Genomic DNA, 12,678 nt, shown 5'->3' with positions numbered 1-12,678 from the left:
TCCTGTAAGACCTGGTGTCAGCTTACCAAAGAGGGCGTATTAGCCTCGGTAAATTTCCGTCCAAGAATCAACAACCGCTTGGGCAGTCGATTCGAAAGCTAGGCTTTGCTCTTGAACTGAGTACGTCGCGTTAGCCGGTGTTGAATAGCGGGGAAGACATCACATGTCAACAGCCGGCGGGTCACTTGGGTTGTGTGCTCGAATGGCGTGTACTGGCTCCTAGGCTTTAGTCATAGCTCATAGGCCTGGCTCAGGGCCAAAAGGAGAAAGTTGCCGCGGACCATTTGGAGGAAATGGTTGATCCGGATAAGAATGGGCTATAACTCTGTCAGGCAACTGCGACGAGAATTGCAATGGGTGAATGGCAAGGCCTCCAAGGCGACCCGATCTTTAGTTGGTGCGCGTCGTCTTCAGATATGTAGGCCGATTGAAGGAGATGTGCGCAAACAACGCTGCTGGCGTTGTCGAGTATAGGGCTGCTTTCGGATGCGGCTTGCTGACACGAGAAACCGCCTCGTGTCATGTCACCTCGTTAATTTGAATGACGATGCAGTTTCCCGCATGTCAAGACACAGGTGTACCGCGTAGAGTAAGTTGAAGCGTGCGCGCCTTCGTTAAGTGGGCGTTCAAGGCGAGACAGAGTAACCGGATTATGGAATCTCCGCATCCGAATCTCCAATCCACATCGCGCAGCCTCGTCACATTTTCCGTTGATACTACTGGCGAGGCTGGGGACGCGGTATCAAACTCGCAAGACACCCACCAGCCTCACCAAATGGAACAATCAATGTGGCCTCGTCGATAATCGTCCGTCCTTGATCTAGTACCGAAGACAATGGCGCTCCTGTCCTCTACACTCCTTCTCCGCACACACTCCCTCACCCTCCTCACATGCGCCTACTACCTCCTGACCTCGCCCACATCCCTCCTGTCCTCGACCCCCATATGGCTCCTCGGGGAGAGCATGAGCGTCCGTCCCGCGGGATATGCCCTGGAAATAACGCCCAATGACGCGAGCACACGAATGAGCAAGAACACCAACGTGAAAGGCCGGCTCGCGGGACAGGGAAGGGGAACAGGGCAGCCCGAGAGGGAACTGTTCGCGTTTCTGGCGCTGGTGGTGGTGGTTTATGCGGTCACGCAGTTTCTCTTTGCGGGGGACCTCTCCATGCTTCAGAGTACCGCTGCTACTACCGCACCCTCGTCGTCTTCAACGCAAGCGGCGTCGTCGAGAGGCACGGGCGTGAGCAGCCCCCGCAACGACTCCCCTGCAAAGTCACCCTCGCGCTACGCCGAAGAGCTGCACACCCTCCTGACAGCCCAATCGCGCTGGCTCACGCTCTCGGCGATACACGTCTTGGCCTCGTCAACGTTGGTGTTTTGGATTTACATGTTCCACTCGCATTCTGCCTCGGAGTCATCATCTGCAACAAGTTTTCCAGAAAAATGGACATCGCTACTCTCAGGACTGAATCTGCTAGCGAATCGAGTGACCTTCACGGCTGGGCTGTCTGATATGCTTTTCTGGGGGTACTTGTGGACGGTCCTAAAGGAGGAGGGGCGGGAGGTTGCGAAAATATTGGCCAGGCGCAGAGAGACCGAAGACGATGAATAAAACACCATCGAGATGTGTATGGCGGGCACGAGACGTACCTTCATCTGTATGGATCCAAATAACACAGTCCAGATTCTGTCTCCCATGCCTGATGCTAGCATTAAATGAAATAGGCCTGTGCATATTCTCCTCTATCAAATATGGTAGATCAGAGCAGACATAATTATCGCATCTGGGCACATTATATCTTCAACTATTTCCAATCTTTAAATCCGTCCTCTTGTCCCAGATGTTCGGATACAGTCCCTCTGGAATCTGCACCTACAGCATAGCAGCCAATCCTAACATCCCGACCCCGACGGCACCCAGCCCGATCGTTAACTGATTACCAGCACCTGTGGGACTCGCAGCCGCTGTCGAGGCAGATGAACTGGCACTGCTTAGGGCAGAAGAGAGAGATGCGCTGGCGCTGGAAGCAGCAGCAGAGGCAGATGAGGACACACTGGCAGCGCTGCTTGCGGCGGAGGTGGTTGCACCGCCGGCCGTGCTGGATCCAGACACGGAGGACGAGGAGGTTGCGCTGCCGCTGGACGTCGAGGTGCAGGTTGCCGATGCAGGCTGCAGAAGACAGAAGGTTCAGCTAGACCATCCCGAGGCGTGGACTGAAACCGGAAGATGAAGGCGGGTGTTCTCATAGTGCATTGGCTGGTTTGGCCAAGAGAAAGTCCACCCATGGAATACAGCATTGACCGCACACGCCCGAAACCAGTTGAGATCAGTTGAATAGAAGGGAACGTACCAAAAGCGAAGAAGCCCCAACAGGGTCACAAATGCTGTGTGCGTAGGCTAAGGCCGCCGTCTGATCCGCGGTATTGCATGCCTGGAAGACGCAACAGGCGATTCCGTCGAGAAACGACGCGGTGTTGCAGATGCCTATATATGCTTGTCAGCCCAGTGACGCCCCTTCTCTTCCCTTTTCCTTGCAATGTCAGTGGGACCACCCCATAAGACAGGACTGACATGTTGGATTGCCGTTGCAGCTGGCGGGGAGGAGGCTAGACACGCAGCTGGTGGCACCTGCGTTGGACTAAGTCAGCCATCAAAGCTAAGTACGGGACAAATGTCAGACGCTTTTTGCCTCTGCAACTCTTTTAGAGCACGGCGTCAAGAGCGGGCGACAAGAGAGATTAATATGTACAGGTTCGGAGCACATACAGCTGGGAAGAGTCGGGGCCTGCTGGGCAGAGGCGATACCCACCAGGAAGGTGGAGGCGGCCAGGATGCTGCTGAGCTGACGAAGCATGGTGAATGGTGCCTTGAGCTTTCCCCGCAATCTGGGAGTCGCCAATTAATAGAGAACAGTAAGTATAGGTATGGAGAGTGCAGATGGAACTATTGATGGAAGATGGGAAAATAGGAAAGAGGATGAAGGAGACAGACCGTCGCCTGCGGATAAATACCTCTATGGGCAGGGTGCACACCCTCAGTACCCTCCTTGCCTCTTCTGACGCATGTCTCTTCATCTGCCATGCCCTGCTTCTTTAGTCCCACTTCTGGATTCACGCTTGTTCACGCTCTCCAAATGCGACTAACTCTATCTCTAATTCTCCGACATATGGGTGTTAGCTCGCCCCCAGTTGGCACGTCGACGTCCCCATTCAATCGAATTACCATGTGAGATTGCGAGACCGAAGCGCACTTTGAACCAACCTTCATGCTCGCATTGACCGAGCTTCAATTGTTGCAAAACGAAGCTGGGCGCACCTCAATGAGGAAGAAAAACAACCAAAACCAAAGGAAAAAACAATACACAATCAGGGCTGGCTGAATCTCGCGCCACTGGGGCCCCGGATTGGCTATCCAATGCATTAGACGAAAGCCAAGCAAACACCATGGAAAATGAGATCTCAATTGCAGCCGGGGCGGTGAAACACGAACTGCAGGCCTTGTCATTGACAGAAGGGTGGAACAGTTCGACGCAAGGCTGGAAACCGACACGAGGCTGAGGGCGGAAGAAATTTTTTATATACTAATATATTGTCATCAAACATTACACAAACGCCATCTTTTTCACATCCCCTCGCTTGACGCCAGCGACACATTGCCCGGCTACCTCTGGACCACCTTCCTCCTCGCAACGCTGTATGGGGATGGTGTTACAAAACAGAAAATAGGTCCCAAATGCACCATCAATCATCCAATATACCTATCCACATCTATATCCCAGAACCTCACCACATCAAGGCATATATACATCGCCCCCCTCGAGACATCTTCGTGACCTTTCCCCATCCTATAACTCCATCGCTGCCGAACCACTCCCCTCGAGGTCTTCAGATGATATTAATCGTGTAGGTGTAATCACTCGCAAACCAATACCCATTCTCGTGGTCCAGCCTCTCCACGTAATTGTTCATCTCGGCCTCGCCTTTCATGACACTGCGGAATCGATCCCAATTGACCTGATCATACCGACTCACGTCAAAGGCTCCGATCCTCCTGAATTCCCCCTTTTTCATCGTCGCGCACAGGAGCAATCCCTCCACCCGATCCACAACGTCGATGACCGGCAATAGGTAGATTTCGAGCATCTCACAGAGCATCCCGCTGCCGGCGTCGGAGAGTTTTGGTAAGCGGTCGTCAAAGGATGCGTTCTCAAGTTCAACTTGAGCTTTGGTGCATTGGATCATGCAGGGCGTAGGACCCCAGTAATCTCGCGTTCGTCTCAGCAACCCTCTGGCCATGAATCCTCGAACCTTCATCTTGCCGCCCTCCACGAAACCGAAATTGTCGCCCGATGGAATATATTTCATGTCAAGATCGATGATCTCAATGCAGGTTTCTCGGGCCGACGATGCCGGTTCCGGGTATTTGACTTCGCCGTCGATCGACGCCCAGGTCCACGTCGGGGCTCTGTATTTTGTCGGTCGCCTCCCGCCTTCGACTCGCCAGAGCAACGCGTGAGGTAACTGCGGCTTCCATAGGCCAACCAAGTAATCGTCGGTATGTAGTCTGTTCTTTGCCATATACTGCTTCGCTAGCCCTTGGATAGCCAACAGCTTGTCACTCGAATACGTCAATTTCTTGGGGGAATACATTCTCACCAGCTGGTGCCAGTTCCCATGTCTTTGATGATGAACCTTCTTGCTGAAAAATTCCACACTCTCCTGAGAAGAAGGCGGGCCCATTGTTGCGGGAAGCCCCTTCGGAAACACCTCTGAACAACACATCTGCTGGCATTCCCAGAAAAGCTCATTGCGAGTAAAGTGTAATGTGCGTTTTGCAAGGCAGCGTTCTTGAAAGGCCCAAGCGCGCTTGTTGAGGGGGGAGGAGTCAACGAGATCGTGCCATAATGTGGAGCGTAGGATTTTGTACATCCCTTCATCGACTCCCAAGCCCGAGGAGACGGAGACAATGCATGGCTGTAAGGCTGAAACGTTTCGACTATAGATCAACCCGCTTGCATCGTCCCTCGAGGACGTGGCGGCAATGTTGAGTGCCGCTTCCGAATAGACGCGGTGCATCTGTGCCACTTCCGCCAACACGTCTGTTTCGCTGTCATGCCGGATACACAGTGCATCGATCCAAAGGTATCGAAAACCCAGCCGATCCGTCACAAGAGCTGCTTCGGCAAATGTCTTTGGTAGGTTCGCCACACTGACGCCCTGCCTCAATGCCGCGAGAGTCCCTTTATGCAGACGAATCGTCTTGGATTTACCCCAGCAATGGCTAAGAGTCACATACTCGCTCAACGAGTCCGCGAACATGCCATCCACAAGTTTCACCCCAGGAGCGCCCTTGGGACCCCGGATCGAGACGTCCAGCAAATGCGTGGGCTTCCACGTCGCGTCAACGGGGGAAGTCACGGAGCATTTCATATGGTTGAAAGTACAGTCTTGGATCCACTGCTTGGCGAGATCGAAGCTTTCTATCGATGCCGTACTCACGGATCTGGGGTCGATGGTTCGGACTCCGGGTTCGACGGCAACTGAGAAAGCAGCATGTTAGCGGGCTTGATGAGGGTTCCTATATCAACCCTCGATTCAGACCCGGACAAAGGCCAAAGGAGCACTTACACCTAGGATGCATCAAAATCAACTCAACCACCAACCCCGTCGTTTCCTCCCAACTCAATGTCAGACTCGCTTTGGACCCGCTACTACTCGGTGTAGGTCCCCTATTCTCCTTATCCGCATCCGATTTCGTGGGCTTCACATATCGAAACTTCAGCCTCGCTTGATCCCTGGCAATAGGCGACATCCAGGCAAACCCGACCGAGTTCGCTGTTAATCCTTTGTTCCGGAAGTTTCTATAGGCGTCGGGGTCGATGGACATAAACACGGTCAGACATAGATGACAGTTGCTTGCTCGGCCCGCGAGTTCTTCCAAGCCATGATGCGGAATCTCGCCTGTTTCTTCGGATTTCTGCGTCTGTGGCTCAAAAATTGACTGGCACGCTGCACAGAGCGTGCTGGGCTTTAATTCTGACATGGTTGCGATTCTGCTGTTCGAGTGTAGTGATGTCGTCTCCCGCTTCTTTTCCTCGGCATCTCGATGTCGACGTTGCGGTTCCGAGATTTTCTAACAGTCGCGACCGCTGTTCATGTTCTTGGTCGCACAAATTAAATCTGGGGACAACGTAGTCGGCAGTCTTTGTCGAAAATTCGTCGGCCCGTCAAAGAGAGTTCAAGTGAAGTCGTCTTTCTCCTGAAATCGTTGCCGTTTGACGCGAACCCCAACCTCTTAATTTCCGAACGCGGGCGGAACCCAGCGCCACGCGACCCGAGCCCGTTTCAAATAAGACCAACGCGCTTCAAAGTGATACGCGCCTCTGGGAATTGCATCATACTCCTCGCCCGGTGGCAGTCGGATCCTCGACTCACTGTGGCAAAGGGACAGGGAGAAAATGCAATCGGCTCGTCACCCGTCGTCCCGTTTCACTGTTGCGTGGGGTTGTCATCATCCCCGTTTCGGAACAGCCAAATCTCCAAAGAACTACCCCCTGACAACCAACGTACAAGGGCCATGGTATGTAGCGAGAGGTGGAGTCGGAGATCCTCATCCCCTTTCCTGACATAATGAGGATCGGCTGGCTGGTGATCATAGGATTATGTGGCTACATAGATATTCTACCCTATATATAGATCTCCAAACTTCACGTCATCTGAGCTTCGTAATCTTCAAGAGATCATGCCGGTGGAAAAATTCCCTGTTCTTCTTCCCGAAGATATACATGGGAACACTCAGCACACAGATAGCAATCTCAATGCTACCAAATATGATAAATAAATGGTTGATGCGAATTGCGAATACCCAATTGAAGGCATGATATGCCAAGATGAAGGAAAAGATGTTCTTGAAGATGATGAGGTTCGTGAATGCCTCGACTGCGATGTCGCGATGCGCGTCCAGGAGATATTGGGCAGAGGCGATGGAGCCCATGACCATGCTGATTATAATGAAAGCGAGGAATACCTCGGGGACGATCCAGCCATATCGTGCCACATTGTTAGCCGTTATACCAAATCCGTAGAGACCTATGCAGGAGAACACGAGGGTCGGAATGACGAGCAGAATACGGAATTCAGGCTCGTATTTGCCCCTGTTGAGTTTGATCATGAACCTTGTCGTGAACTCGCTGTACAAACCAGCACCGAGCAGGCCGATGATGCTGCCGATGAACGCACTGGTGTACATCTTGCCTGCTCTCTCTTCATTAAAGAAGAGAGGCGGACCCAGAAAGATCAGCGAGAGTATGACTCCGACCATGACAGTCCAGCCGATAATCACACCTTGGATCAGGCAAGCCCAAAGGACTGCAGGATGTAGGAACAGCGGGAATGGCCGTAAGAGGAGCTTGAAGAATGATTCATCGGTTTTTCGACCGTTGAATGGCATTAGCTGTTTCCAGTACGAATTCTTGGGACATGTTTCGATAAGCGCTGAAGAGTGTAGAGGCTTTTCTTCCGCATCTTTTGTAGTCAACGTCTCAGTTCCTCCACTTGTTTCCTTTGAAGAGTCCTCTTCGGAGAGGAGGTCAAGATCAAGAGAATGTTCTCGTCGATAGGCCGTCTCGGGCACGAAGAAGAACAGGAGGAAGAATCCCAATGCCATGAAGATGGCAAGGAAGAAGAACTGTATGACCTTAGGTTAGAACATCTTTCATGCAGGAAATAGCACGTCTCAACGGCTGTGACTTGTTCAGGTCAGGAAACAGGCGAATCTGCTCAATATGGACCTGACGCCAACCACACCTGCCGCGATTCAAAGACAAGGAACACATCAACTTACCGTCCATTGCCAACCCATGTGCGCCGTGATCATACCCACGAAGACTGGCGTTAAGAAAGCTCCTCCAAAAAGGCAAGTATTGGTGACCGCCATTCGAATTCCACGCTCATGAACGTAATATAGATCGCCCACACAGGCATTAACTAGGGCCTCGAAAGGCGCCAGGGCGACTCCTTGAAAGATGCGACTCCATAATAGACTTGCATAATTGTGACCGTTGTGTGTAGAACCACCCCAGGCCGAGCTTACAACCATGAGCAGCGCTCCTAGGAGAAACAGGTGCCTTTTGCCCCAGACTCTTGCGGATGCGACAAACAGCCATCCCGCTACACCGACGCCGCAGAGATGGTAGGCCGTGAGGAGGGCAGCATCTTGAAAAGTTCGCTTGAAGACGATCGCGAGTGTAGTTGAATCAGCGGCAAGGAGGGGAGAAGCTGTGGTGGCAAGGCAAGAGACAAAGCAAAGGATCCCAAGAATCAGATCACGACGCCATAACGGCCAGTTCTGCGGCCCCTGTTAGCCTCGACATTGATGGAGTAGCTGGCGTGAGAACACGAACCAAGGGATCGTTTGGGTCATCCGAGGGTTGAGGGACGAGAATGACTCGCCCGGTCCTGTCTTTCTTCAGATGCTGAGCAGTCTCCAACAGCTCAGCACGTCGTTGTTCTGTCTCATAGACATACACGGTCCCTGGGACGTGTTCGACCTGCGGTTCAAGAATCCCCAGCGCCATTTGCTTAGCTAAGGGCGCTGACGTTGGCGGAGTCGCTGAATCTGCGGGGAGCAATCTGGCCTACTCTATCTTGATGCAGGATTCATGAGGGCTCAGGAGTTGCAAATATAGCCATGCCGCGAGTGCGACGCTTTAGGGGGGTCGACTGATCGCCAGAGGCGCTGATGGTCGAAGACAACATGGGTTCATGGATAGAGAGTAGCAAAGATTGCGCGGCTCAAGCCACAAAGAGGAATGCAAGCGACAGCACCAACGGCGTTCCCCCTCAGTTCTGGGACTTCAACTCGGACACGGCAATGGGAGCGAATATCCGGTCGCTGGGTTCCTCGATCCGATTGGGCAGCGATCCGTGTCCATATAGTTGAGCACGAGGTACAGAGGACAGGGTACAGGGTAATACATGTTATGGACTTCCATCTCGTCAGGCGGTCCAGGGTCGAAGTCCAGACAGAATGATCTTGAACCTCCCTGCATTAGCCCCTGTTTCCCCGAAGGCAGTACGGACGAAAGACGAAATGTACAACGACTTGCAAGATCAACCAGACACCGTCAATGGACCGAAGTTCACAAACTGAGTATACATTACTATACGTTTGGGCCCTTCCCTTGCGCGTTATTGATCTAGACATTGTGCTTCGTGCACTGGACAGTGACGAATTGACCCTTTCATTTCCCCTTTTCACTCCCATACATCGTCTTGATCCACCATTTCTCAGGCTTGGTGGGGTCGTTCGGCCGCTGGTCGTCTCCGATCCCATCATGCTGGTATCCTGTGGGTTTGTTTGTGGCAGAGCCTTCTCTCATCGGTGCATCTTCTTTTTGTCCCTGTATTGTTCCCCCATATGCCTTGGTGTGTGTGGAAGTGGCACCACCTCTCGCATAAGCTTTCTCTATGTTCTGTACGCCAGTGGTTTTGGCGGTGGTGATTGGGGCCCCAGGAACTCCTGGTGAGGCATTCGGCCAGAAATACAGTGCTGCACCGACTCCTAAGCCACCGAGGGCTATGCGACGGCCGAGAGACATGCCCCTTTGCTCGATGGATTTCTGATGGAAGATGTTTTCAAGGTTTGTTAATTGACGTTTGATTGTGCTGCGAAGATTCTCAGGTGCCTTAGGTATGGGCGGAGTATCTGTTGTGAGCAAAAGTAGCAGGTTTACCAGTAAGACAGGGAAGCGCGGATAGCGAGAGTGCAAAAGACACTGTCACAAAGCTGTTCAAAGAGTTTTGGAGATTTTTCTCACCGTAAAGGAGGCTTTGCTATTTACCTCACAACCAAAGGTAAAGGTCCGCTTGGGTAAGGACAACCCTTGATGCATGACGCAACTGTAGGTCGGGGCCCAAAATGTGAGATGAAGCGGAAAATCAGGCATGCTCTGGAGCTTCATATTGGATGTCCCTGAGATTCAAGAGGGCAGTGGTTGGTATGGCGGCAGTGGATGCGGAAATGAAGTCATGACTTTTTACCCATCTCGCCATCCTGGCCCATCAAATCAATGTGGCCGGTGAACCTTGTCACACTGCCAAGGAATATGAATTTCAGGGTACGTCAAGGTCACATGTCTTACCTGAGCGTGAGACCGACAGGGCCGTCCAGCCGGCTGAGGTGGCAGCAGTCAAAAGAATCAAAGAGAGGGATAAGACGAAGAAACACTGACCAGAAACCATAGTTGCAGATGTCAAAGTGTGATTGTGGACCTTTCCGCGACGCGCTTGCTAACTCCATTCATCAATCCACCTGAGCTAAAAGCTATGTGGTATCGTAGGAGACAATAAAACGAAGAAATCAGTATTGCCTTGGGGAATCGCATTCGACATGGATGGGGGAAATAGTTTGGGGGTAGGTAGTCTGCCCGAATCCGGGAGTCTTGGTAGTTCTCTCTCTCTGCCTTTATCTGGGCCCGTTGGAACAAATCACTTCGCACGCCTTCCAGTGCAATACCTAGAATCCGTGCTCATTACAGACATGCCAGTGCAAGTGCTGCCATTTTGAGCAATAACCCTGCCCGGAAAACATAGAGAGTTGTTGATGTTGTTGTTGTTGTAAGCAAGAGTCGCCAAAAAGGCGGAAAGAAATGCACAGCTGCCTGTCGGCAATCTCTCTAGGAAGCTGGAGCAGCCTCTGTCTTGTCTGCAGGCTCGGCAGGAGCACTGGCCTCGGGCTTGTCTTCCTTGGGCGCATCACCAGCCGGGCCAGCTTCACCTTCACCACCATCAGACGATGTCCACAGCGTCAAGTTGTCTCGGAGCAACTGCATGATAAGCGTGCTGTCGCGGTACGACTCCTCGGAAAGCGAGTCAAGCTCGGCAATGGCATCATCAAAGGCTTGCTTAGCAAGGTGGCAGGCACGATCGGGGGAGTTGAGGATTTCGTAGTAGAAGACACTGAAGTTGAGGGCAAGACCCAACCGGATAGGATGGGTAGGGGTGAGTTCGGTCTGTGCGACATCGGTGGCATTCTGCAAGCGGGGGGAGTCAGCGGAATGTTTGTGCACTACGAAGGACGACTGTCATACCTTGTAGGCCTCGTGAGCAGCGGTGGCCGCAACCTTGCGCTTCTCTCCGGAAGCGAATTCTGCAAGGTATCGGTGGTAGTCTCCCTTCCTGTTGGCCGTGTTAGGTTTATCTCGAGCATCAGCGGCGCTAGGAGATGACGTACATCTTGTGATAGAAGACCTTGGACTCTCCAGATTCGGCCTTGGGAATGAGGGCTTTGTCGAGGACATCGAGAACATCCTGGCAGACTTTCTCAAGTTCACTCTCAATCTTCTGGCGGTACTCGCGAATGGTGGCAACGTGTTTGTCAGACCCTTTTGACTCCTCCTTTTGTTCAATGGAGGAGATGATGCGCCAGGAAGCACGTCTGGTTCCAACGACGTTCTTGTAGGCAACGGAGAGGAGATTTCTCTCGTCAACAGACAGCTCGCCGCCCATCTAACACATGTCAGCCCGGTGAAATTCACGGTGATTGTCCAAAGGTGTAGACGTACGTTGGCCACCTCTTTCATGTAGTTGACCATCTCATCGTAGCGCTCAGCCTGCTCGCAGAGCCTCGCAAGGAATGTTTTACTGGAATAAGATCAGTGAATGGATAATTCGAGAGAGAGGTGAGGTAGTAATACCTTTCGCGCTACAAGTCGCATACAAGTCAGCACAGCGTCTTATCAACAACTAGATCGGGGGGCTCAGGTTGGACAGTGAAGCCAGCTGAGATTGAACCTGGAGGCGCGGGGGACCAGCACTTACATCGGTAGCCATTGTAAAGGATCAGGAGAACTGATGACAAGAGGGAGATGGTATCGATGAGCTCTGAAGATGTGGACAAGAAAAGGAATCAGGGAGATGGGGGATGGAAAATCAAAGGACGAGGTGAATATCTGGTGATGGGAAATGGGGATTGGGTTGCAGATGGATGGTTTGTGAGTGATGGCTCATAAGGCAGGTTGATGCTTAAAGGGCTAGAGCATCACCCAGGCACTGGAGGCGCTAGCCGCTCTGGGGCACTGGGCTTGCCTGCCTGCCTTTTGCAAGTTGCAGGTGACGAACAAAGTGATTTTTGTTTGACGCCAGCGCGTGAAACCTGCCGCCAGCTGCCACCCAGAGTTTCAGGATTCACCCACCAATTCATCCATCTCTCAGTGAAGGATCTCTGATACAACAGCACCAGCACCTATGCACCTAATGGACCACTCTGTGCTTGCTTCACGTGCCTCCCTGCCATCTGTTACTCCCTACTCCCTCTCTATTCCGTTCTCCCTCTCCTCCCTCCGTATTTCCTCCGGCCGTGCAAATCATCGCCATACCAACTTCGCCCATGTCGCGTAGTTCCTGTGGTTACTGCATAGGGCAAGAGGGAGTGTAGAACAACCACTGTAAATGTACTGTATAGACACCACTATTTTGCCTGGGATTGTGCAAACTCCCCGACCGGCCTCGTATTCTCGCCCTAGGGCTGCGCTTTTCGGCGTCTGGAATTTTCGATGATTCAACAGTGTCCACCGTGTCCAATTCACCACGTGGGGCATTGATTCTCTATCCAAGTCACTGCCAAAGTCGCTCTTTTCACCATGAAATTGTTAAAATAGATTCCCTACCTCTTAT

At 52.3% G+C, this 12,678-nt stretch overlaps 5 protein-coding genes across 5 annotated transcripts; 1 reads left to right on the top strand and 4 right to left on the bottom strand.

Annotated features, from left to right (window-relative positions):
- Positions 1–835: 835 nt before the first annotated feature.
- Z519_04450 (uncharacterized protein) lies at positions 836–2,234 on the top strand (the record flags this gene model as incomplete). The annotated part of the gene is made up of 2 exons (XM_016762196.1): positions 836–1,433; positions 1,948–2,234. The coding sequence occupies 2 exons, from the start codon at positions 836–838 to the stop codon at positions 2,232–2,234; spliced, it is 885 nt and encodes a 294-aa protein (XP_016621143.1).
- Positions 2,235–3,888: 1,654 nt separating this feature from the next.
- Positions 3,889–6,046, bottom strand: Z519_04449 (uncharacterized protein; the record flags this gene model as incomplete). The annotated part of the gene is made up of 2 exons (XM_016762195.1): positions 3,889–5,543; positions 5,632–6,046. 2 exons carry the CDS (start codon positions 6,044–6,046, stop codon positions 3,889–3,891), a joined length of 2,070 nt encoding a protein of 689 aa, XP_016621142.1.
- Positions 6,047–6,715: 669 nt separating this feature from the next.
- Z519_04448 (uncharacterized protein) lies at positions 6,716–8,579 on the bottom strand (the record flags this gene model as incomplete). Its single annotated transcript, XM_016762194.1, has 3 exons — positions 6,716–7,690; positions 7,847–8,350; positions 8,406–8,579. The coding sequence occupies 3 exons, from the start codon at positions 8,577–8,579 to the stop codon at positions 6,716–6,718; spliced, it is 1,653 nt and encodes a 550-aa protein (XP_016621141.1).
- A 666-nt stretch (positions 8,580–9,245) lies between these two features.
- Z519_04447 (uncharacterized protein) lies at positions 9,246–9,965 on the bottom strand (the record flags this gene model as incomplete). Its single annotated transcript, XM_016762193.1, has 2 exons — positions 9,246–9,709; positions 9,851–9,965. 2 exons carry the CDS (start codon positions 9,963–9,965, stop codon positions 9,246–9,248), a joined length of 579 nt encoding a protein of 192 aa, XP_016621140.1.
- Positions 9,966–10,679: 714 nt separating this feature from the next.
- Z519_04446 (14-3-3 family protein epsilon) lies at positions 10,680–11,835 on the bottom strand (the record flags this gene model as incomplete). Its single annotated transcript, XM_016762192.1, has 6 exons — positions 10,680–11,036; positions 11,094–11,181; positions 11,237–11,511; positions 11,568–11,646; positions 11,700–11,707; positions 11,824–11,835. The coding sequence occupies 6 exons, from the start codon at positions 11,833–11,835 to the stop codon at positions 10,680–10,682; spliced, it is 819 nt and encodes a 272-aa protein (XP_016621139.1).
- Between the last annotated feature and the right edge of the window lie 843 nt (positions 11,836–12,678).

This window comes from Cladophialophora bantiana (assembly GCF_000835475.1).
Source record: "Cladophialophora bantiana CBS 173.52 unplaced genomic scaffold supercont1.6, whole genome shotgun sequence".
Lineage (NCBI taxonomy): Eukaryota > Fungi > Ascomycota > Eurotiomycetes > Chaetothyriales > Herpotrichiellaceae > Cladophialophora > Cladophialophora bantiana.
Note: the sequence above shows the minus strand (reverse complement) of the source record. Positions and strands in the feature narration are given on the sequence as shown.